General features: G+C 37.4%; 1 protein-coding gene across 1 annotated transcript in view; it reads right to left on the bottom strand.

Moving 5' to 3' along the window:
- Nucleotides 1-632: 632 nt before the first annotated feature.
- METRNL (meteorin like, glial cell differentiation regulator) overlaps nucleotides 633-25097 on the bottom strand; it is a 33019-nt gene continuing 8554 nt past the window's right edge. Inside the window, exons 3-4 of the mRNA XM_015810181.1 lie at nucleotides 4408-4467; nucleotides 633-1993 (exon numbers count right to left, since the gene is read on the bottom strand). Of these exons, the coding sequence (XP_015665667.1) occupies nucleotides 1677-1993; nucleotides 4408-4467 (377 nt within the window). The 3' untranslated portion in view covers nucleotides 633-1676. The remainder of the gene's footprint in view (nucleotides 1994-4407; nucleotides 4468-25097) is intronic.

A 25097-nucleotide genomic window follows, 5' to 3' on the forward strand; every position in this document is an offset into this window, starting at 1 on the left:
AAGAAAACTGCGAGGGACTTGTCCAGGCAGTTGCCAGGAGTCAACAACGTGAATCTGGAGATCCATTTAGTCAAAAGTGAAGTATATACATTTATAAAAGGGTCAAATGGAAGTAGCTGAATATTTGGGCCCAATATATATTATTGTATAAGTAAAAATGAAAAAAAAGTATACAGAAAAACCTTTTCAGTTGTTCTTCTGTAGCAACCCCAATTCACATCAATTCTTAGGGAAATTGGGTGTATAATGTACAGAGGCTATCCCATGCCTTCAAAGTTCTTGTGGAATACTAAATAATCCATTTCTTTACCATTGTTTTATATGACCGCTGCAATTTTTTAGTCCTTACAATAAGCATCGAAAACCGTGAATATGACAGACTGGGGTGGGGGAATAATAATGAAGATAATAGAACTGGGAATAAATGGAAATTCAATTCCCAATGAAGAAGTAGTGATAACTATACATCAGGCATGAGTGGATTGTACTAATACATCTCCACTATATTAAATTTGTATTTCATTCTACTGTGGATGCTCACGTATTTAAATTGTCATTAATTTCTACATTGTACTTTTTTTTATGAAAGTGAACCTCATTTATAAACAAGAATGTACATTTTGCAAATGAAGAACAATAACAGAAGAGCACTCTTTAATTGCCCAGTTTTGAGCAAAGCTGGTATGGTGTACCGACTAGAGTGTTACATTTCAAGGTGCTATCAGCTTTTCAAATGCCTTTCGGGAGAAGGCAGTCCCTGGAAGGTGGTGCATGTATTGTACATAAACAAAATCTGCACTTAAAATAGCTTTTTTGCCACCTTGGTGCAGATACCAATCAGTTAAATTTAAAAGTGCAGAAGGCAGAAGCAGCATGGGAATCACAACAACATTGGCTCAAATCCAGGAACATTTTATTTCTCTGGAATGGAAACAACTCATCCACTCTGAACATAAACTGCAGGTGGCAATTGTACATTCTCTCTCTTAAAAAAAAAGAAAAGAAAAGCAAGTGTTTAATTCCATAAATTTCTGTCATAAGAAACCATTTTTTAAAAATTGTACAACAAGCCTTTTTTCTGTTTTTTTTCCTTCTTTTTAAACAAAGCGTCAATGTTAAAATGGGTTCACCGGCTTCTACCACATTGTCGTCTGTGTATACCATGCAAAATGCTACATCTGCTTAACACATTTTACACATTAGCATTACAAAGATTCAAAGGTTCATTGGTTGATGGATATTTTTAAGACATGGATTGTGACGCATTTCGTTCCTCCCCACCCCAGGGAACTTATAAAAATAATTTAGTTCAAATGGACTAAATATGGGATGGCACTCTAGCTTTGTACTTCAGTCAATTCCATAAGCAAGCCGTTGGCCGCGAGGAGCAGCTTGTGTGGTTCTTATAGTCGTACGGTCATAGGGTTAGAAAGTACCTCGGGATTTGTAAAGTCCAGCCTCCAAGCAGCAATAAGGAGTCTCTAGACTTCAATGATCCTCCATACTCAATGCTCATCCAGCCTCCTCTTACAGATCTCTTTAAAGGAGAATATTTTGTTCCTGACATCAGATGGTTCCTCTCTGTTATTAGTTCCATTTAAATCAGCACATCTGCAGCAACTAAGAATTAGTTCTGGCTGAGCTCTAAGAGTAACCTACAGCTGAAGAACATCATTTCAGTCTGGGCCAATTTCACATGGATTTAGTCCTTTGTCCTTGGCTTCTTTATACATCCTTTGGAAGTCTTTGAAACGTGGGGCACAGCCTAACCTGGCCTCCCCAAAGTGCATGCTGCCTGTGAAGAGGAAGTCTCCGTCTCCTGGTTTTACCCCACACTGAAGCAGAGTCTTGATCTGTCCTTGCCACCGACCGCTCTCCTCAGCAGAGTGGAAGATCCTTGCTTTCTGCCTGTAGATTCTATTGATGTTTATACTGATAATGGAATCCTGCTGATCCTCCTCATTGATTACACTTTGGATGGTACCTCTGACAACTAGGAAGAAGCACAGGCAAAAAAACCCCCATTAGATATAGAGCTATCCTGATATCGACTTTTATGTGAGCATTTATCATTCTCTTTAATATGCATGGGATTTTGGTTAACAAATTATTTACTCAGTGGCTGTCCTGGAAGAAAAAGAGCGGCAGGACCAGATGTTAACATCCCTTCCGCAAGTGAGGCAAATTCTGTTGTGTTCTTAAAACTAAATTCTTACACAGATTGTTGGTTTAATTATACATTGCTGCATTTGAAACCTTAAATTGTGTATCTGAGTTTATGCACATATAGCAATATTTTTGAAAGGGCTTTTCCCCCCCATTTCAGGTACCTAAAACACATCCAAGAAAAGCATTTTTTTAGTTTTATATGAGTACCTCTCCAAACTACAACTTTTTAAAATTAAAAACAAACATGATACATAATCTTGATTAAGAATGCTCTGTTTTAAACCCATTTCCCAAGCTAAACAAAAACTAGTAATGCTGCATTCTGGATATGTTTAGTTCCTACCTATCATGATCTCCAGCCTGGGGAAGATCTATTTTACTATTTTAGGTATTGGCAATTATTAAGTGTTAGTCCAACAGATTTGAAGGGCTCACAATTGAGAAAGGCTATGATCCATGCTTAATCTACTAAAGCTTACTGTAATAATCTTGGGGTTTAGAGCCAAGGCACTTCTTGATTTCAGCTGTGTCTAAAACAACATTCAATCTATCCATTACAAAAGTTCACAAAATAGGGAAAAGAGTACTTTGTTCATTAAACATTCAAACTATCCACTGAAAAAAGTTGACAAAATAGGGAAACAAATATTTTCTTCATTTGCATAAAGTTAAGAGTTCATCTATAAAGCTAGCATGAAGAAAGGAGCTCTGTTTAGCTCTTGGGAAATTTCAGAACACAGAAATAACCATGTGTCAAGGAACCTAAAAACCAAAACAAAGCAAAACACCTGGAGGTATCAAAACACCTGGAAAAGACCAGTTTGCCTATTAGTTAAACAGGATAAGCCTCACTATTAAAATAAATAAAGGCCTGCACCAAAACTCACCCTAAGAAATTTAAATCACATTCTATTAATGGCCAGTAACATTTACATTGAATTCTTTGGCATTCTGCCCTGAAGAAATACATACAGCAAGCCACCACCTGTCTAGGCAACATTTTCCATCAAGACGGAGCAAGAGCAATCCCACCACAATGTCTGGGAGTTGCATCCTCCTCCCTGTTCAGAATATGCCCCTATTATATCCACAATACTAATAGGCTGTATTTATATCTGTAGCACATGTCCAAGACCAGACATGCCCAGCTGTTTCATTACAACATTTACTTTGGATTCCAAGCGTGGGAAAATTGCTTTAATGCTATTTCACTACCATAAAGAGGAAAACAGTTACCCCACTAGTCATACTAAGGAAAACCACTTGTCTCTTTGGGGGAGACATAAAAGAAAAAAAGCGATACCTTTTGCTGGCACAGATCACTGTGTTTATCTCTATTTATGATCTAAGCATTTCAGGCAGGCAATCTTTGCAGGCAAAATGTACTTGGGAGAAGAATAATACATAATTCTGCTGGATCTCTGCTAAGCATACTGATTAAGTCCACCCGTACTGTAGCACTTTCTATCCAGAGAGCCTACAGAAGAATTCTATTGGATGTTTATGCATCAAAAGATTTTTTTTTTTAAACGATTGAATTGAGTCAGTTTTGCTTTCAGGTTTTAGAAAACCCTTCCCCCCCCCCCAAATGGTATTATTAAAAAGTAACCCTTAATGAAGAATTAAGTCATATTTTTGGACCAGTGTAAAAGCGAATATTTTCTATTCCTGAAAAAGTCTCATTCACCGCTATTTTATTTCATTCTGTGCATTTTGAGAAACTCCTTCCTTTCTTATAGGTAAGCAGTCAGCAAGATAAAAGACCCTATTCTAGTATACCCCTGCAGGACTAAGTATAAACTTCATCTTTAAAAGCAACAAGAAACAGGGATTTAGTTTTTATCAAGGGTCTATTTAGAAACATCAAGAGGATAATTCCTATTACTCGCTCCTAAAAACCTTTGAACCTCCACCACTATTACCACAGCCCATCTCTTTCTTTGTCCATGGCAGAAAGGAACTAGCCAAACACAATGATTTAATTGAAGCCCTTCAGGAGCTAAAACCCCATAAAGGCTTTTCCTCCCTTGTTCCCTTTGTACTTCTTGGATACACTTTGTTTACTCCAAAATGAGCAGAAAAGGGCTCCCTTGTTGGTTACAATCTAGGGCTTTCAGTTTGTTCACTGTTTGGTGAAGTTTCTGTAGGCCAAATCCAGCAGATTATCACAAGGGAAGAATGGCATTTTACAAAGCAATGGTGAACTCAGCAGCCCATCCAGAAATCAAGGAAACTTACCAAAGTCACTGGAGCAGACAGCCAAAAGAACTTCCGTGTCACTGCAAGGTCGGCAGGGAGCTGAGAATGAAACAAAGAAGGGCATTTTAGTATCTCAAGAAAGTAAACGCTGTAACCAGGGACATCTAAAAGGTCAACTTTAATGTACCACTCAATTCAGCCAGCAAATGTGTAGTCTACTTCTTCAGATCAATATTTTCTATGAAAATGTCCATCTCTTAAAAACTAAATAGTCCATATTCTGGATATGACATTATATTTAATGACATTTTGATATCTCTCTATATTATACATTGAATTGTATCCCCTTGCAGAATAGTTCCCTTAAGTTGGCAGAGGTTAACTTTCCAGGGTAAACTTTTAAAACGTAACTCCTCAAGATTCGGCAAGCAAAAATTCCTGCAGATTACATACATTCAGAATTCAAGATCTTCGATTCTAGGATTGTATTCCAAGTATCAGAACTTGAAATACGAAAAAAAAAAAAACTATTCCTGATTATACCAACAAAACTGATTAGTCCATTTAAAATAAGAACATAAATAAAGATGCAGCTGGTAGCCATGCCTTAAACATAAGATGTAGTTGAGCCTGAGGAGACTACAGAGAGGAAGTTAAGAGAGAGAGAGAGAGTCATCTGGAAAGAGACAGCAGCTGTTTTGTGCCCTTACACAGTAGCCTTTATTCATCAGCAGTTGCACCACAAGGCTGTGGGACAAAGCCAGAGGCAGTCTACACCTGCATCCCTGGTTTGTGAAGCCAGGCAGAGGTCTGAAGGTCGCACTACATATTAAAGATACCATGTGTAGCTCCATGCTTTTCCCTTGGATTTTTTTCCCTAAAGCTACAAAGTAAAGACTGTAGACCTGATACAGTTCAGCACCGCAGTACCTCTCTTGCTTGGGCCACAGTTTCCTGGTAAAAGCTATCCCTTCCCTCAGCACAGTAATTAGTGATTGTAAAGAACCCATTCATGCTTATTTTCTGGCTTAAAAAAAGACAAGTCAGCATACATTTTATGCATTTCAACACTCTGAACTCTCTTAGCTCTTCCCTGCTTAAAGACTGCTGGCTTCGAAACCAGGAGACTGTGAGTTCTAGTCCTGTTTTAGGCATGGAAGTTGTCTGGGAGACTTTAAGCTAGTCTTTCTTTCTCAACCCAACTTATTTCATAGGGTTGTTATTGTGGGGGAAAATAGGAGGAGGAAGGAATATGAGGTATGTTTGCTGCCTGGTGGGATATTATTTATTTATTTAGCACATGGCATATGATGGGATAAAAATAAGTAATACGTTTTTTGTTCTTTGGGAAATAAACTTTGGCTCTTAATTTATCCTATTCTATTAAATGACCTTGCGGCCATTTGCTTCATTTTCTTTCGGGAGATTTGGGATGGGGGTAGAAATACAGTATATTTTGTGAGAGTTTGACATTTTTTTCCTTCTGTCTATCCTATTTGTAACGTGAACGTCAGACATGAATAATCAAGACCCACATGTGCAGACTTCTAGCTACTTTATTGTTCTCTGCCTATACTACAGGAATCTCTCCAGACTGCAGCTTTCATATGGGAAAGACTAGATAAAGCTCTAAGGAATTCAAAGGGAGGGGAGAGTCAGACCTAGGGCTTCTTGGGTTTCCTTGCTTGAGCCTCCCTCCCATCTGGGATGGTTGCTCTCCAACAGTGAACTGATTCTATCAGGTCCTTTCCAAAGGGGTTAATTGCTATTAATAACTGCAGAGTTTCTCACCTGAAGATGTGTGGACTTCAACTCCCAGAATTTGGGAGGGCTTTAACTCCACTTATCTTTAAAGTTGCTAAAGTGGAAAAGACTGAATTACAGAAATATTAAAGTGCTCAAAGAGTTTACAGGAATGTAATGAAACCACAGCAGTAGAGTGAGATTTTTTATCAAAGGCTAGAAACCACAGAAATACACTGGGAAGACCATTTCAGTTTTATCATTTAGCTCCTAAATTTATCCACATCATATTTTATGGCATGCAGCAGCCACCATTCTGGGAATACCGTATCATATAGTCTGTATTTCCAGGCTGCATGAGTTGAGTTGCATAAAGATTGGTAAAAATGTCCTTCATCAGAAAAGTTTTAACTGTCTCTGGTGGGAATTCAAAGCAAAAACCTCAAATGAAGGATCATGTAAGGACTTGTATCATGTAGAAGACAGCTGGTCTGGTGGGGCCTATTAAAATGTTTAATGGAAATCAGAGTTGAGAACTGGCTGGTAAATTTATCAGATTTGTTGCCTAACACTAATCTCAGGTGTTAGAAATAAAGATGAGCTTGAAGTCTTTATTTCAGAAAAACAAATGTGATTTAATAGACATAGTAAAGACCTGATGAGATAACTTCAATCACTGGAATATAGCAAACAAAGATACATTTTACTCAGAAGGAGAAGTTTCAAGGATGTTCAGAATGTTTTATATTCAGAATGTCTGGAACTTGAATCACATTGTTTCAACTGATCCAGGTTCTACAAGTAGTCCTTGAATTAGGACCATTTGTTTAGCAACTATTCAAAATTACAAAGCACTGAAAAAAAGTGACTTATGACCAGTCCTTCCATTTATGATCATTACAGCATCCCATGGTCATGTGATCATGATCTGGGCACAGTTGTGGTATCCCATGATCATGTGATCATCATTTGGGATCTTCCCAACTGGTTTCTGACAAGCAAAGTCAATGGGGAAGCCAGCAGGAAGATTACAAGTTGCGGTCCCATAATGTTTCACTAAATGATCAAAATAATTTATCAATGAATTTTCTATCCCAACTGCCATGGTAAGTTAAGGACCACCTGTAAATAGCTCTGTTTCAAACTCAAAAAACCCTTTTGACCTTGAAAAACAATGGGCTTAATAGCTATTGTAAGCTTCCAATCTGAGGTGAGACATTTTCAAGCCTGAAACCTTTCAGACTCAAATAACTGAACATTTCTAAACAGCAGTAATAGTTAGGGATGAGAAGTTGCACTGTGTATTAAAAGTTTCATATCTGCTAAGCAATTCAAATGAATTAACGTGGTGATACTGCCGAAGATATCTGGGTTTAAATAAGCAGAGGAATGAATGTGGGCAATACTATTAGCCTTTACTGTGGCTGATCCAACCAAAGATATATGGATGATGCTTTCCAGAAGCAAAGTGCAATTCTTTTTAAGAGGCATGAGATAGCAGTGATAGGGATTTAAATTACCATGACATCATTTGGGAGACAAATTCTGCCAAGTGTTCTGGGTATCTGATTGTCTTGCTGACGAATTTTCTCTTTCAGGGAGTCAAGGAAGGCACAGGAAGGTTCTGTTATCCTTGATTCGATGGCCAATAGTTATGGCACAGATAATGAAATAGAGCAGTTGGCTAAATCTAACCTTGCTTCCAAGCAAACAGGATCAGACCTGTTTAACATTTGGATGGAGGTCTATCAGGAAATGCTAGGGCTATAGATTAGACTGTTGTTATTGCCAGGAGGGGAAAAATATCCATAGCCATAAAATTACCAGATTTCACCTAGTCAAAGAGATGGAAGTAGCAAGTACACAAGGGAAAATGGCTATGCGAGTTCTTGTTTTCAATTAAAATTAAAGCTGAATGTAATCAAATACTATCTTGGACTCAAGAGTGAAGGAACAGCCATCAATTATAAATTCTTAATTTGTATTTCTACATGAAGCATGATATTAGATTAGCTGTCTTAATTAAATAGCATATTTCTAATGTGGACAGCATTTTTCCCTATACACATTTTGACATACTTGGGTAATGATTCCCATGACAGAAAACTAGTTGAAAGCTTGTATATAGAACATGTTAGTTATTGTACCACTAATTGTTATGGAAGACAAATGCATTATAGGATTATGTGAAAATTAAGATATAAACATGCATAAACATTCACAAGATGAAATCTTGGATGGCTAACTTTTTTTTTTATGTAAGAAAACCAATTATAAAGTACGTTAGAAGAGAAATAGCTGACACATATATCTGAAGACAGGAAGATCAAGTGTAAACTCAAGACCAGATCTGTTACAACTCTAAGAACTATGTAGCCTGGAAATAATAGAAACACCCCACACTAATCTAATCAAGGAAAGAATGTAGCTGCTTTTTATACTCAGCCACTTCTACAGAGAAGGTGGTGCAGATGTTTCTATAATGCCTTAGTCAGTTATGGAATTCATTTTCACTCAGAACTCTGCCCTATCTAGCAGCAGGCTAATTAAATCTACTCACTGGAGACCCAAAAATGGAATGGGTGGAGAACTACAACTTCCTTTGTTATCTCAGTAGGGCATTTACATTCATTATAAAAATGAGAAATTATCAATTTAACTATGCATCTATTGTCAGTCTCACCAGTGATCATGACAAGATGGCACTTAAGGAAAAAGAAAACTGGAAGACTCTTGCTTTAATGAATTTAAATCTTCATGGTTGCATTCAGATTTATGTAGTAATTATTTAAAACTCGAATCATTATATCTATATTGTAGAGACTTTCAAGTCATAGAGTACAGCAATAACAGTCCATGTGATGTCATTTTAACAGGCATATTGCTAGCTAAAAGACCCTTCTATTTTAAGTAGCAGGTCGTTCATATAATTGGAAGAGAAATAGAATGCTGTGTCAATTAAACTTATTCTCAGTGTACTTCTGTGCCAAAAAATAACAGCCTTTACTACATTTTATGAAAACTTGAGCATGCAGGTGCTGTTGCCTGAAAAATTAGAAGAAATATCAACTAGCGATACTCTAAAACACAAGTGTCAAACTCGCCACATCACGTGGCATGTCGCAACATATTGCAACTTTTTTCCCCTTGCCAGAGCTGGGGTGAGCACGGGTTCCACATGACGCATCCGGGGCCGGCAGTTTGACACCCCTGCTCTAAAAGAAACTAAAGTCCAAAGGCATTCAGATTGTCCAAGATCTAGTTGGTTGTTAAGCAGCTGCCAGTAGTGTCCTTCTATCAAGGCATTTACATGAGGAAAGAAAACCTTATCAACAGAATGTTCCTACACCTCCATATTGATTTTCTAGTTAGTGTATCATCTCTTACTACTACAATTTATGAGCAAAAGCTGCCTAATTTCCTCAACATGGGACCATGTGCTAAGAACAGCAATACTATTATAGTTCCTGGTTCAGGTGATTCAGATGGTTTGGACAATCTCAGTGCACAGGACTCCAAGCCAAAACAAACAAACCTCACAGATGGTTCAACAATAATAGCCGAAAGTACAAGAGAGGAAGAGCAGTTTCGTTGCTCTTTCAAATGACTGGATGCTAAGGAGGTAACAGCATATTGCTGTCATCATACTGACTCACTGTTAAGTCAAGTAGGAGTTTCTCTGATGGGGTATCATGACCTGAACTAAGTGATGATATATCTTTCTACCTCTTCACCTTTACTACCTAGTATGGAGTATGGAGTGGTAGAAAGGGAGGGGAGAAAGGTGATTTTTAAAAATATATTATCACATAAAACTGCATTAGAGGTCCAGGTGCCTCAATTCCTGCCTTATCAGTTTATACCCTTATTAAGAAAGTCATGGAAATAATCTCCCCTGAAATGGTTAATTGACCAATTTTCCTTCAATTGATTCTCTGCAATTTCCAGGGGAAACTGGATATGAAATTGTCACAACTAAATTTTCTAGTGGGCATTAAAAAAATGCTTTGTCCTCAGAGTTGTTTTTGTTTGTTTTTAATCAGGAGATTATGATTGTTCAGTTACCTTCCAGCAATGTTACAGCTGCCAATGACAATTCACTCCTCATTACTACTTGGAAGTATTTTTAGAGCCTTGAAAAACAAGCAAGAAAAAAGCAGAATATGTTTCATAGGTGTCCATAATAAACCTCCAGGAACAAAGCAATTTTTGTAAGAAACTATTTTGGAATACCAGAAGGATATTCTTATTTGTAAAAGAAGTGCCTATCAAACCATAGCAAGGATTCATTTGACATAACCTATCAATTTTGATTTGCCTTGCATCATCACCAGTTGCACTGAAAATAGCAGGAGCACTTAGACTTATATGCCACTTCATAGTGCTTTATAGCTCTAAGTGGTTTACAGAGTCAGCCTATTGCCCCCAACAATCTGGGTCCTCATTTTACCGACCTCCGAAGGATGGAAGGATGAGTCAACCTTGAGCCTGTCAGGATCGAACTCCTGGCAGTAGGCAGAATTAGCCTGCAATATTGCATTCTAATCACTGTGCCAGCTGTACCTCCAGCATTCTGGAAGATCTATCAAGTAGGAGACATATTTAGTCCATTCTTGCATTTTAACATTTTCCAAATGCCCTAAGTTACCAAAGTAGCATGCTTTCAAGAGAGCATCAAGGTCCCCTAAACTTGACAACACCTATCATCTTCTCTCCATCCTTAGCCACTTAATATTACCAATGAGCCTGGAGGGTGGAGTGGGGAGAAGCCCCAAAGTTCTTGAGACTGGACTGCTTTTCTCCTAGAACATTCTCATTTTGGTTTTACTATACAAAGCTATGTCATAGGCACAGAATTAAAGCATCCGATCCATGCAAGGGAACATCCTCAATATGCTTATGTGGAAAAGTAACATAAATTATATATAATGTCAACATTGAAATTTTGAAATGAGATGCAATTCTGTCATTCTAACATTCATCTTTAGAATGATTCTGAAGCAGAAATATGGAGCAGATTCTTGATTACAAGTTTCATAAAAAACAAATTACTTGATACTTCTATGACTGTATGGGATAACATTTTGATCCACAACATTTTGATCCACAATTTAGACAAAAATAAACTACTTGCTGAACTATTGGCAGCTATTTTTGATAGTAGTGGTCAGGCCTTGATTATATTCATTGTAAAAAGAAATCTGTTCCAACACTAGTAGTTCTTCCATAATTATATATGGGTTCTGAAAGTCAAATTTTCCACAAGGCTGACTACAATTATGATGAAATCTGACTGGACTGAAAACTTTAGATGGGAACTAGGAACAGCTGGGAATTGTTTTCAACTAAGGGGTCTTCAAGGGCCAAACAACCACAACAGCAGGAGGAGAAAGAAAAGTTGCTGCTCCTCTAATAAGTATCATAGTAATCCTTTTATATTTGCCTTAAAAGAGAAGAGGCAGATCTGCTTTTAATTTATAAAAAAGAGTACACAGTTTATTACTATTTATCATCCATTGAAAACAATGCAATTATTGTATTAATATGTTGTTTGTAAATCAAGTATTTCCTAAACAGGTTCCATTAAATACCTGTTTTTCAAGCCAATTAAACACGATAAACAAGGAAATAAAGCTGCCCACTAATTAGATACTACAGCTTTTGCAGCTGGTGCTTCCCTGTAAATAAACACCACTGAACTGCTCAGACTAGTATAATGTATAAGATACCAGTAAACTAGGCTTAGTGGCAATACCAGCAAAAGGTTACTAACCCCCTCTTTATATCAACCTCTGAAACAGTTACTTTACAAAAAAAGTAAGCAGTAGGTACCCTGATGCTTTCTATTAGGTTTTAGATTACAGTTCTTATCAATCCAAGCAAGCATGGCCACTGTAAGGTCTAATGAAAGTTGTAATTGCTGAATATCAACAGGTTGCCTATACTACTCTTTTTTGATGGAGGGAGCACTCACGTTTACATGATTATTTTTTTTACTACAGCTGTCTATGTAAACAGGTTCAGCTTAATTACTGGATTCGCATTCAAGCATCAGACAAATCCGCAAAGGCAGATTCTGTAGTTTAGGTATAAGCTGGGGGGGGGGGNGAGGGGGGACATGATAGCAGTCTTCCAATATCTCAGGGGCTGCCATAAAGAAGAGGGAGTCAAGCTATTCTCCAAAGCGCCCGAAGGCAGGACAAGAAGCAATGGATGGAAACTAACCAACGAGAAGGAGAAATTTCCTGGCAGTTAGAACAATTAATCAGTGGAACAACCTGCCTCCAGAAGCGCTGAATGCTCCAACACTGGAAATTTTTAAGAAGAGACTGGACAGTCATTTGTCTGAAATGGTATAGGGTTTCCTGCCTGAGCAGGGGGTTGGACCAGATGACCTCCAAGATCCCTTCCAACTTTTATTATTATTATTGTTTTTGTTGTTATTATTATATCCATTTTCCCCATTTCTGATGTGACTCATAAATCAACTCTTTAATACTCTTCATCCTCAGCAAAGACTCTTCATCAACATATTCATATTGAATCAGTTCAAACCTGGGCCATATAGAAATTCTGCGGGAGAACATAAAATAAAAAGTTAAAGGAATGACAATGACCATCACAAGTAACTGAAAATCCAAGCCCTGCACACCTGGGGAAGGTTTCACTATAAGATCCTAACCATTTGGATCTACAACTGAAAGGAAAGAACAATATACTGTTGGAAGGATTCTCATGGTCCTTTCCAACAAACAAATACACAAGCTTTCAAAATCTTATGCTTTTGATAAAATTAAATAAAGCAGCTATCAGATTCCTTCTGATTAGCCTAGCATGGCTTTCCTCCTACAGAATATATTAACAAAACTTAAATGTTCTCAATGGTGGAATCTTTTTTTTTTAAATAGTAATTTATACAATTTATTAACCTCAAATTCACTTTGATTTTTGATAGGTTCAATGATAGGTTCATTGCAATAAAAAGAAAACATTAATGGAAAAATCCTCTTTCTGAATACTCAAATGTATAAAACTGTTCCAAAGGCACACTATGCCTACTGGGATTACAGTGTTTCATTAAAAGCATTTATGGGTTAAACTGTATTTCAGGAAACTCAATTCAGGAATTCCTATGGGTAGTAGCTTGGTGTCTGACAAGAAGGGGGGGAAAAAACCAAGTGTTATGTGAGCCAGCTTCTCCCACTTCCAACTTTATAGAAAAATAATCTAGCTTCTTCAGAAATACAAGCTAACTCCTATTTGCCTTGATATTAGAAACCCAGAAATAAGCACACGCAGAGAAAACAACACAGGAGAATATAGAAACCCAAGCTTGATTCATAGTGTGCTACTTAGTTAGGCATGTCTCTTAAAAGTGTTGCTCTAGTTTGGAGTGTGTAACCTGACCCCCCTACATTCTCATGTGCTCCTCTAAATAGCACTAGCAATAGCACTTAGACTTATATACCACTTCATAGTGCTCTAAAGCCCTCTCTAAGCTGTTTATAGAGTCGACATATTGCCCCCAACAATCTGGGTCCTCATTTTACCAACCTTGAAAGGATGGAAGCTGAGTCAACCTTGAGCCAGTGAGAATCGAACTGCCAAACTGCTGTCAGCCGGCAGTCAGCAGAATTGGCCTGCAGTATTGCATTCTAACCACTGCGCCACCAGGCTCTTAAAGCCCCTTCAACCACAGTTGAAGCTGGCAAGTGGAATCCAACCCTTCTCAGGTTAGAAGATGGAACAGTTTATGTAAACACTAGAGAGGTGGCTCTCAATTGCCAGGCGAGGAAGAGAACAGTCAAATTTACACTTATTTGAAAAGGGTCGAAATTTAATTCCTAGAGTTTATGTATAAGTGTACACAGGCTTTGATTTCTGTATTGTACAGCAGGTGTATTTTGTTTTTGCACAGAAATAGCTTCTAGCATTTAACTCACCGAGTCTATGAGCTTCTCCTGGAAGCAAGTTCCTGAAAAATTTAGAAAACTAAGATGTATTGCAATGCCAAGCATAAGTCTGTCAAGTGGCTTGGCTCATTGCTGTTCTCTGGTAAAAGAACTCTAGATTAAGCTCCAAAATAGGCTTAACATGTGGGGAAAATGGGGGGGGGGAACCTCTCAGAATCACTCCCCTCCAAAACATTAAGTGAGGAACCTTAAAATTCTCTTCCTGACCATGTCTATAATATGGCATCACCAACTACACACCACTGCCATGATTATTAAAACCCAAGACCTCCCAAAATCTTTTCCCATCAACTGTAACATCTGGCCACAAAGAAGGAACATACCCTCCTGCTCCAGCTTGAACATTAAGTGGGAAAAACCATGCACATACAGCTCCTTAGAAGACCATAAATGAATGTAAATTCTTAATAGTGTGGAAAGATTGAAAGATCCCATTGACTTCTGACTTGGTTCATGAAGTTTCTATTAAACTCTTTCTACAAAATCAGTAAATTAGACCCACAGTTCCAGTTACGGTACAAGAAATATCCAGGGAAGGCATCCCAGTTCTGGGCACAGTTTTAAAAGCAGAATCTTTCACCAAAACCTGGCAAATAAGTGCCAGCTATTTAAATGGTCTTTTCTTATTGTTCTCTGTCATCTACCACGATTTGCGGCATCAAAAGATACTCCAGGCACGAATATATCTGTGACCCAAAGACAACTGCTCTCGTTTGCCCACTATGACTTGATAAGCTTCCTGCTTCTGCTTCCTATCTGACACTAAAAATACAAGGGGGCTGAGTTACACATTAAAAGGCTGCAGTGCAGAGTTGGTGCATCACATACATTCTCTGCAGACCTGAAGAACTTACTGCCAGATTCTCATAACTTCGGTCCTTCTTCTAATTGTAGTTTGACACACCATGAAGAGATTACTACAATCTTCTTGGCTCACTAATTATTTTTAATTGGCATATCCTTCATTTCTGAACAGTGAAAAGAAATAGGCTTTTACAAAGCAAGCCTGAATATGTGATCCTTCCAAGTGTTTTGCTTTTCCCCACAAGGATTGCAGGAACCTTTTTTTTTTCTTGTAAACTGCTTTGTGCGGATTGCTTCAAAAGACAGGGTAGAAATCATCATCTGACTATCATCTGACTATCCAATGGCCCACTGCTAAGGTTATATCAAAGCAGATATAATATTTTTCATCTTGTTCAAATATTTCTGTGGCTAAAACAAGAAAAACAACAATAATCACATTGGCAAGAGAAAAAGAAAGTGCTAAGGCATTGGTAGTGCCTGGGGCTTTAACCCTCTGTCATTGTGATCAGAACTGTGTCCATGACAAAAAGGTTTCACAGGGACCTCCCCAACAGTTAAATAGCTCATATGCAACCAGTGCAATGTTGGTTTGGAACCAATTTATTTGTGAAGTTCAAAGCTAATAATCTTCTTAATTCACTAACCTCTCTCCATCTCCTTAGGGTACTGTGAACCCTTCAGAGCTTGGAGGCATATCTTATTACTTCCTGACTCCAGCAACCTTCATTTCAGAAACTAAGAATTCCATCTATACTAAATATTCTTTTTGATAGAGCAGAGAGGGAAAGTCTTAAAATGCAAGGAGGAGGAGGAAGAGGAAGGGAAAAGATACAAGAAAGTAGCTCACCACAAATTTCCTGTCCTTTAGTACATAAAAGTTCTTATCTGGTATTCTGCTCCAGCACAAAAATAATTTTCCATTGCCCTCTAGTATCAGGACAATAACAGCAAGCACTGTATATATTAACCCAGGTTGGAAGCCTGCCAGTAAAATGTCTCAATCTCATATGGAATCCAGATTGGGGTGGAATTGAATTAAATGACTAGAAGCTAGTTAAACTTAAACTTGGGAGAGCAAGTTGGTGAAAAAAAGATCAAAGTTTAAGTAAGCCTTAAAGGAAGACTTTTAAAAGAACCTAAGCAATATTTTATGTGCTGTTTTTAAAAGAAGGAATAAGTGTGAGAAGGCATGGATTTGGGTTCATTTCAGATTTCTGTCACTTAATTGTGCAATTTAATGTAAAGCCAAATATTCCAGGGCCATCGCTGACTAAAACAGCACAAACAGAGAGAAGAAACTCCTGGAGTTATTTCTTCCAAAATGGAATGAAAACTGCATGACCTTAGAGAACATATGCTTCTGGGTTATTCTTGACAACAGAAATTCAGAAAACTCTCGTGTACTTATTTCAGTGTTATTTTGTCATTCTAGTGTGGCTGGGTATTTTGTAAGCAGTTGGGTAACTCAAGATCTGGTAATTTAAATTCTAGAACTAAGATCAATTAAGTTTACACTGATATGCATAGAAGCTTACAGAAAGAGCTCCAGTAAGCACTCTAAGTGTCTGCCTCTGGCAGTTCTGCTCAGTACTTTCCTAATAACAGAAACTGTTGTTTGTTTAATCACCATCTTATCTGGATTCCTGGATAAGCTTGCAAAGAGCTTTTCGGTGGCTTATATTCCTTTCAGACATCTGAATTAAGTGCACAGAGATCTCTATTAGCATCTAAGTACATACAGATTCTGAGGGCAAGGCTTGTATATGCCCTTTTCCTCCCCCATTCAACTCTATTCAAGTGCAGATAAATGTCTTCAGACTATCATCTTAATTGTAATATAATCCTAGGCCTGTTTACTCAGTTTTAAGCCCCACTGAGATAAGAACTAAGATATTAAATGTAATAATTTTAAAAGTAAATTTTATACATCAAGCTAATAAATGGGACTTGAGGCTCAACTTGAAGACTATATGCCCATCCCATTTCATGATGGATGCATAACTCCATCATCTTCAGATAACACAATGTGACAGTTTCCTTTCTCAAGTCATTATGTTCCATGACTTTTAGTGACCACAGATATAAGCCTTCAAGCAGGGTGATCTGTTCCCAGACCGATTCTTCAGCTGTACCAATGGTGGTACCCACTGCAACCATAACTGAATCCATCTGCCTTATCTCTAGTTGAGTGTCTCTGTGATGCTCCTTTACCATAATGATTCTTAAAGGCAGAAGATATCTACTTGCATATATCAATATCACTGGTATTTATATATGCATAGACCTCTTTCAACCTATTTACCTCTGTGTCATGCTTCAAATGTGTTGGCATTCTTCAGTTAGAATCTTTACTTCTTGTTTATCTGTGCTTGTCATATTTTTGTTGATAGTCCATTGATTTCTCTAGTCTTCTAACTTGATAATGACATGAATGTTGATCTAACTTCTGGTGGATTGTTTAAAGAAGGAATAAGCTCTTTTCTCAGGTAAAGTAGACATTCAATTGTTCTAAGTGGCTTAAATTTTGGGGCAGAAGAAAAATGGTGAAAGAATATGAAAGGATAAAGTCACTTGCTCTAGCTTGTTTTAAAGCAATCTAGGCCCCTAGAACCAGCTTTAACAGAGTTTTGTGAGCCAAACATAATGATCTTTTCACAAAAAGCTACATTTTCGGCTTCAAAGTACATTATACCCAAAAGCAGTGGCAGGAGGGAAGCTCTCCCTTCCCAGTGATGGATCCTTCTATAAAATCAAATACTATAATCCATAAAAGAGGCCTTTTTTTCTTGTGCTAATCTCCACGAATACTAGCTGGTTCTGCCAGTATTTGGAAAAACGTGATACAGATTATTGGAAACATAACCCCATAGCCTTATTTAAGAAAGAAGCCCAGTTAGTTCTAATCTAGCACTAGCTTCTTGTATAATTGTTCTTTTTTTGGATAAAATGATTTTGTCTCAATACAACCATCCAGTAAAGAAATTTTTAAGAAGATGTAATCCTACGGAATTATGCAGCCAAGTGGTTGATGCTGGGTCACTGGCACTTGGAATAATAAGACACAGCATTTCTACATTAGTATTTGAGAAAGAAATTGGATACATTCATTCAGAAAATTACACAAAAAGAAAGAACACTGCTTTCATAGTCAGGAAGGATATAGCAAAGACAGTACAGGTAGTCCTTGACTTATAACCACAATTCAGCCCAGCATTTCTGTTGCTAAGCAAGACAGCTGTTAAATGAGCTGTGCCCCATTTCATGACCTTCTTTGCCACAGTTTTCAAGTGAATCACTGCAGTTGTTAAGCGAATCATGAGATTATTTAGTGAATCTGGCTTCCCCCAATGACTTTGCTTGTTGGAAGCCAGCTGGGAAGGCTACCAATGGTGATCACATGACCCTGGGACATGCAACTGTCATTAATACATGCCAGTTGCCAAGTGCCTGGATTCTGATCACATGACCATGGGGATGCTGCAGCAGTCATAAATGTGAAAACTACAAGTCACCTTTTTCAGTGCTGTTGTACCAGTGACTGAATAATATCAGTTAGACTTCACGGGACAATTCACTAATATGACAAAGTTTATGTTGATGCAAAAAGAGAGAGGAGATTAATGAGTTTTATGGTAAAGTTCAATCTGAAATTGACAGAACAGGCAAATAAGCTGTGCTGCTTGTAATTGAACTAGAAAAGGTTGGAAGGAGAAAAAGGGAAATGTGGTTGGATTATATGGCCTGAATAAATTATTGGTTTCTGCCAATCCAATGATTTTTTTTCATTGTTAATACAGTTTTCAAACAATCAAAACAACACTTCTATTAGTGAACTTTATCAGAGGGAGTACACAAAACTCAAACTGACTAATTATTGGTTTAAGAAAGCGGAAGAGTTATATTATAATAGCAAAAATGACTGTGGAACTGCTCATGTGCAAGTTCCAAATCAAGCTAAAGTGGAAGAACAAAACCAACAACTTTCCACAGTATGATCTTTAGCATATGTACGTCATTGTCAAGAAGAACATTAGGAATTGCTTTGAAGTCCTGAATCTCATTCACACAGAACCAAATATGAAAGAGATCAAGAAATAGAAGAAAACAAACTGGATGTCAGAAGAATGGAGTTTGTCAAGAAGAGAAGTCCAAGCCAAATGCAAACCCAAGAAAGGTACGGATCTCAGGAACTTAGCAAAGAATTTCAGAGAGCTGTTAGAAGAGACAATAAACAGTATTACAACAACAACAACAACTGTAACGACATTAAAGATAGAAACAAGCATGGAAAAACAAGGAGGAAAAATCAGCCTTATTTCAAGACCAAGGCAAATCAAGACTCTTTAAGGTCACCTAAGATTTGTTCAAATGGCATTTATTTGCTTCAAAAATCCTGCCCTTCTGGATTTTTGCTATTGGAAAGAGGATTACATTTAGAGTAAAATGTGAAAAGCAAGAGAATCTGGCCCAGGCATATCAGCTACCCTCTTAAGCCTAATTAAAATGTTGGCATTAGACCAAATAGTTCTTTCTCATCATGAAAATATTGTAATCTCTGTTATGGACATTACCAGGACTGAGGCATTCACTGTAACCAGCACTAAGTACTGGCAGTTCAGTCCTGAAAGGATTAAATACCTTGATTCATATCCAAAAGGGCTCTTAACATTTTCCTGTGCACCTGAGCCCACAATATTTTTAATGTGAGACCTGTGAAAAGCTAAAAAGAAATTTCTGATTGTTTTTATTATAGCATGCAATCAGAGACATCTCCACTTCCTTGGTAAATAACTACAGTGAAATTATCAGGGATTTCAAAGATTATCGGTTGACAGGAAGTCAATCCAAGAGGTTGGACATTGATTGGAAAAATGATTTTGCTTGGTAGCTCAGTGGATAATCCCATCCGCTGATAATTGGAATTAAAGAGTCAAGATGATATATTTTAGCTGGAGACCCCATAACAATGCTGTTAATTTAATGCAAATTTGGTGAGGTTCCCATGCAACTGATATAAAAAAAAATCAAAGCAAAGCAAATCCAGACGCCAGCACTTCAGAGGAATTTCAAAGAACAGTGCAAGAGCATGGATAAACAGTGAGTCAGGCATGAAGCCTTCCTTCATATAAATCTTCTGTGTAAACATTAAATATGCCATGCTAACTATAAAATTTGATCACCTGCAGTCAAAATTACTGGCTAATAAAACTACCACGTAGCTCTTACGGAGTGCATTTTTTACTAAATAAGGAAGATAAGGCATTCTGGTTAGATTTCATAATGATATTTGTAAACTTGTTTGAATGACCTTGTTGACATAGTAGGGTGTGCTAAACCCAAAGAGGTCCCAGATTCTGTAGCTGATAAACTACTACTTACTGCTACCCTTCTGGCATGTCTTAGAACAGTGATGGCAAACCTTTTGGACTTGGCCTGTCAAAAATTCAGAAAGTGCCTAACTTGACCCCCTCTGAACAAAAGAGAAACAATTCTCTACTTCCCCACCCATCTAAGCAGTGATGGGATTCAAATATGTGAACAACTGGTTCTCTGTGTGGATACCACTTCCGGAAGTCCATTCTGGGCCTGGGCAACAAAAAATTAGTTACTGGTTCTGCCAAAGTGGTGCAAGCTGGCTGAATCCCACCACTGCATCTAAGCTACCCTGAACAGCAGTATGCAAAAGCAGATCCCATTCTCATGCAATTTTCCAAGGGTCTGGAGACTACGTGAGCACAGGTCCATTCTTGCGTGCACACTCCATTCTTGCAGAGTCTCCGTAGTCTCTGAAAACCACATGAAAGCAAACCCTGTTCTCACATGATTTTCAGACACTCTGGAGGCCACACAAGAGTCCAGCCCACCCCATGCTTTCAAGAATAGTTGTTGCGTGTTGGTAAATGATGGCGTGTGATACATGTATCATAGGTTTGCCATCACTGACTTAGGAGAAGGATAGTATGACATTTATGGTTAGACTACAATGTTTTTTCAATAATATATAGCTGGAAAAAATAGTTATACTTTTCTGTTATAAAGTAGAACTGAATCATAGGATCAAAAGAGATCCTATACAGCTGGTAGGGGAATGCTGTTACTCAGAACCTGTTTATAATTTATCACATGCAGATGTTTGGAGAGAGACCATCTCATCACCACCTCCATAAATCTTAACACTACACCTGAAGTAGTACTATACCCAAGGGGCATATTCCTTCAATTCAGCAAAATTCATATGGGAAATACTTGGTTATTATCCTTTAACTTGATTATGGTTGAATGTTGGCATTTATAAATTCCTACAACTACTTTCTGTACATTAAAATATAGGAAGCCCATTAACCAGCAGAACCAGCTGCCTTATAAGAAACAGATCTCATCAAGATAGAAGAAATGTTTGTTAAAGTTTAACTTGCCTGGTAAAAAAAATATATTAAAAAACCCTGAAGGTAACAGAGCTTTATATTTCTGAATTCCAGTAAATTAAGTTTGCAGACCTTGGCTCTGGAACAGGAATAGGTTTTCAGGGAAAACCAAGAACTTGAACATTTTTAAGCACTTAAAATACATGGAAAAAAATTGTCACAAACTAAAGTGCTTTTTTTAAATGAATAAAAGGATTGGAATCCTTGATGAACAGCTGCAAAGGAAGATTATTCAAACTCAGTAAGGGACCCCAACTTTTCTTCCTTTCATTAAAAAACAAAGTCAGGCAGAACACTCTTATAATGTGTATGTGCACAGTTGTTACCTTTGACGAATTCTTCACCAAAAGTCCTCTTTGTTAATTCTAAAGTGACTGATGAAACTACACAGTAGGATTGGGGGGCAGAAAGGAAATTATACATTTTCCTAATTTTCTTCACAGTGATCAGGAATGCAGCTAATAAACTACTTGTCTCTATTTGAAATGGGTAAGTTGGAAATACAGTCTGTTCATACTGGATTAGATTGGGAAAGACTTCACTAGAAGGAACAACTTTTGCATTTCATTTGTTCAACTTCCTGATGCAAACCTTTCTTCCCCACTGTATTATATAAGTAGATAATTTAGAGTCCTGATCACCTGCTTTTCCAGCCCAACTGCTTACAGGAGTATTACTACAATAATAGTAGGAAGCTATTGATGAAAATGCAGAAAAGCACTTTAGCATGGCATTTTTCCTAATGTCATGCTCATAGGAAAGACTGACAGAAGCAGCTAAAGGTGATGTGCTCTTCTAGGTTGCAGAATTTCTGAGAAACTCTTGCATTAGTTCTTTCTAATGATGTAATTTTAACCATAAAATAGCAAACTTCAGCAAACTAGCAGTTCATTTCCCCAGCTCTTGAACTGACAAGAACGTTGGTATCTACCATAGAGGAACTCAAGACATCACCATAACAATATTGCCTCAAACTCATCCTTCGATAAAGTGTGGTGAACTGAACAAAGGTACTTCTATCAATCACAAGCATAAAGATTTGTCGTCAAACCCAGCCTACAAAAAGTGCAGGAGTAAATCCATCATGGCTTCTTTATTCAGAGTAGTGTCTCTTCCTCCAATTCTGTTCTCAGCACTTTCCAAAAACTGGACAATTTGGATAAATAATGCTATATAGCATAGCAGCTCAGGATCCAAGAGACACTCATTTACAACACAATGTCCATGTGCTGCTAATTCACGGGGCAGTGGTTTTCACAGTGTTACTTGCAAAGTTCAGACTGAGTCAAAAGGAGAGTGTCAATTGATAAAATGTATCAGTTAAAACCCTGGTCCTCCACCAAAGACAATTTGCTTATGTGTTGATTCTCGTAGCACAGTGTTATGACTAGGGGCACAGCAGGTCCTTAAAGTAGGATAAGATGATGCATGAACTTTGATCACAGCTGGATTAGGATAAGAGCAGAACAAAAATAAAGGCAGGTTCCAATAATATTATCTGAAAGTTTTTGCTTTTGTTTAAAAAGCAGTCGGTCTATTAGAAAAATAAAAACATTTGGGAAAAGAGCAGATTAACAATTTTAAGACTTTTCAAAGCTTTAGAGCCAGTTCCTTTCTGTTCTATAAAAAAAACCCCAGCATGCAATAGTGGCAACTATCTGTAGCTTGGGTATAGAATGAGGAAGAAGATTCATTACCAGGCTAACATCTTCAGTGGAGTTTAGGGGATGCCAGTGTCAGTGTTATTCTGTTTATAAGGGCTTTGTGTAATCAGTAGTTCTTCTGATGATGAGGTCCAGCATGCTCTACTTGAGTATATCCATAAAAAAGGGACAAAGTGACTATTTTTCTCATGTCAAACTAGGATCTATGCAAGCCTGACTTGGGCAAAAAACAAAACAAAAAAACAACAACCAACCCACAACATACTTTCAGTTCCTCAAAAATATAAGGCCACACTCCTATCTGCATTTCCATGGGAAGAAATTCTCATTTAATGGATGTTAATATGATTGCACTACATAAGAGAAAATGGGACTTCAATACCAGGGGAAATACTATGGGTACCAAGTTACACATCTGCATTCCAGGAGATGCATGCATAGCTGGAAAACTAAACTAGAATTTGGACTAAAAACAAAACTTTACGTCTAAAGAGCAATATCCTAAGGGATAAAATATTTCCTATTTTGTCATTAAATGTTCACAATAAAATAAACCGCTGAGCTAATGTTTGGTTCAGATGTCCCAAATAATATCCAACAATCAGAATGACTGCCAACTAAAGAAATAGAAACATGTTCTAAGAGATTTAGCCAGCTAAGGCAAATATCAATGAGAAACATGACAAACAGCATTTATATTGTATGTGACATGGAAAGCATGAAAAAAGGAGTTTGATTTCCAAAACAAAAATAAACCTTTGGGAAAAATTCTGAGAACACATTTTAAAATTGTGAAATATAAGGGATTTTACAGCAGTGACAGACCTATTTAAAATATTCAACTTTAAAAGCATTAAAACAATGCTGCTGAATTACAAATGTTTTTGAAAGCAAAATGTCTTAAGTTAGTTATAATGGCAAATGCGCCACCTATCAGCTACTAAGGGACATTACAGTTCTATAGCAGCCAGAGGTCAAGACACTACACATCAAGGTCAATACAAAGCAGACATTTCTAATACTTTAGAGTTGAACCAAGTCAACCTTATCATGAAAAAAATCTAGGGAAAAAATATACACAAGACATTTTTGCTGCATGGATGAAAAATGGAGCCTGCTTAAAAATAAAGAAAAGCATGTCAAAAACTAAAAATAAGTAGTGTTGCAATCATCATTAATATCGGTAGTACATTCTACCAGAAGCAAGAGATAACTGTTGAAAATATAAATTGTTAGCTCTGAAAGACTGTTGAAGTCAACGGTTCTTTCACCTATCTACACATCAGTGATGGTCTCTAGGAAGGAAGTAGCACTTACAAGTGCCCTGCTTTCAGAGACATCAACAGTGAATGAATTGACTCAAAATGATTCTCAACTGCAAGGCAGTTATAATGTGTTTAAAGAAACAGTTTTGCCCCTCTCTGTATATAGGAGCTGAATAAGCAAAACTATAACTTACCACACCACACAACAAAGTATATATATCACTGTACTGTGTGGCCCTTGTAGGGTGATAGAGAAATGGAAGGAACTATCACTCTTCCATAACAAAGATTAAATAGTCCAATACAAGAACAAAAACAAACAAAGGGAGAGGGGACAACAGCCTGGTTGGACTGCTGGACAGGATGCATGGAACATCATGGGCATGCGATTTTAATATTTGTATACCAACTTCTTTTTTGGAAGTAAGATCTATATAGAGAACCAACCATGTATAAACAAGCCTTAAGCCTATATATAGATATGCCTCTTTTTTAAGTTATTAAACTGGGACAAAACCTATCTCACCATCTAAATACATTCATAAGGAAAGCAGGAAAGGGAAGCAATCCCACAACATGGATAGACAGGTGTGTGACTTGAACCTCAAGGTAACAATTGCAAAGCAAACATTTGGAGTTGAGCAAGCAAAAGATTGCATAGATAGACTCAGGAGGAGGACCATTAATAAGTTATTTATATACGTTGTTTGTGTTTAAAGTTTTCAACACTTTTCCTTTGTAAAAAAAGAATAAGTTTGGAAGAGTGTCTGAACAGCCCTGGGATTGAACAACATTGTTATCTTTCAAGTACAAACAGAAAAGTGAATAAAACTGTAAATCAGATGCAAGGCC

This window comes from Protobothrops mucrosquamatus, unplaced genomic scaffold (assembly GCF_001527695.2).
Source record: "Protobothrops mucrosquamatus isolate PMUCROS unplaced genomic scaffold, P.Mucros_1.0 scaffold_36, whole genome shotgun sequence".
NCBI lineage: Eukaryota > Metazoa > Chordata > Lepidosauria > Squamata > Viperidae > Protobothrops > Protobothrops mucrosquamatus.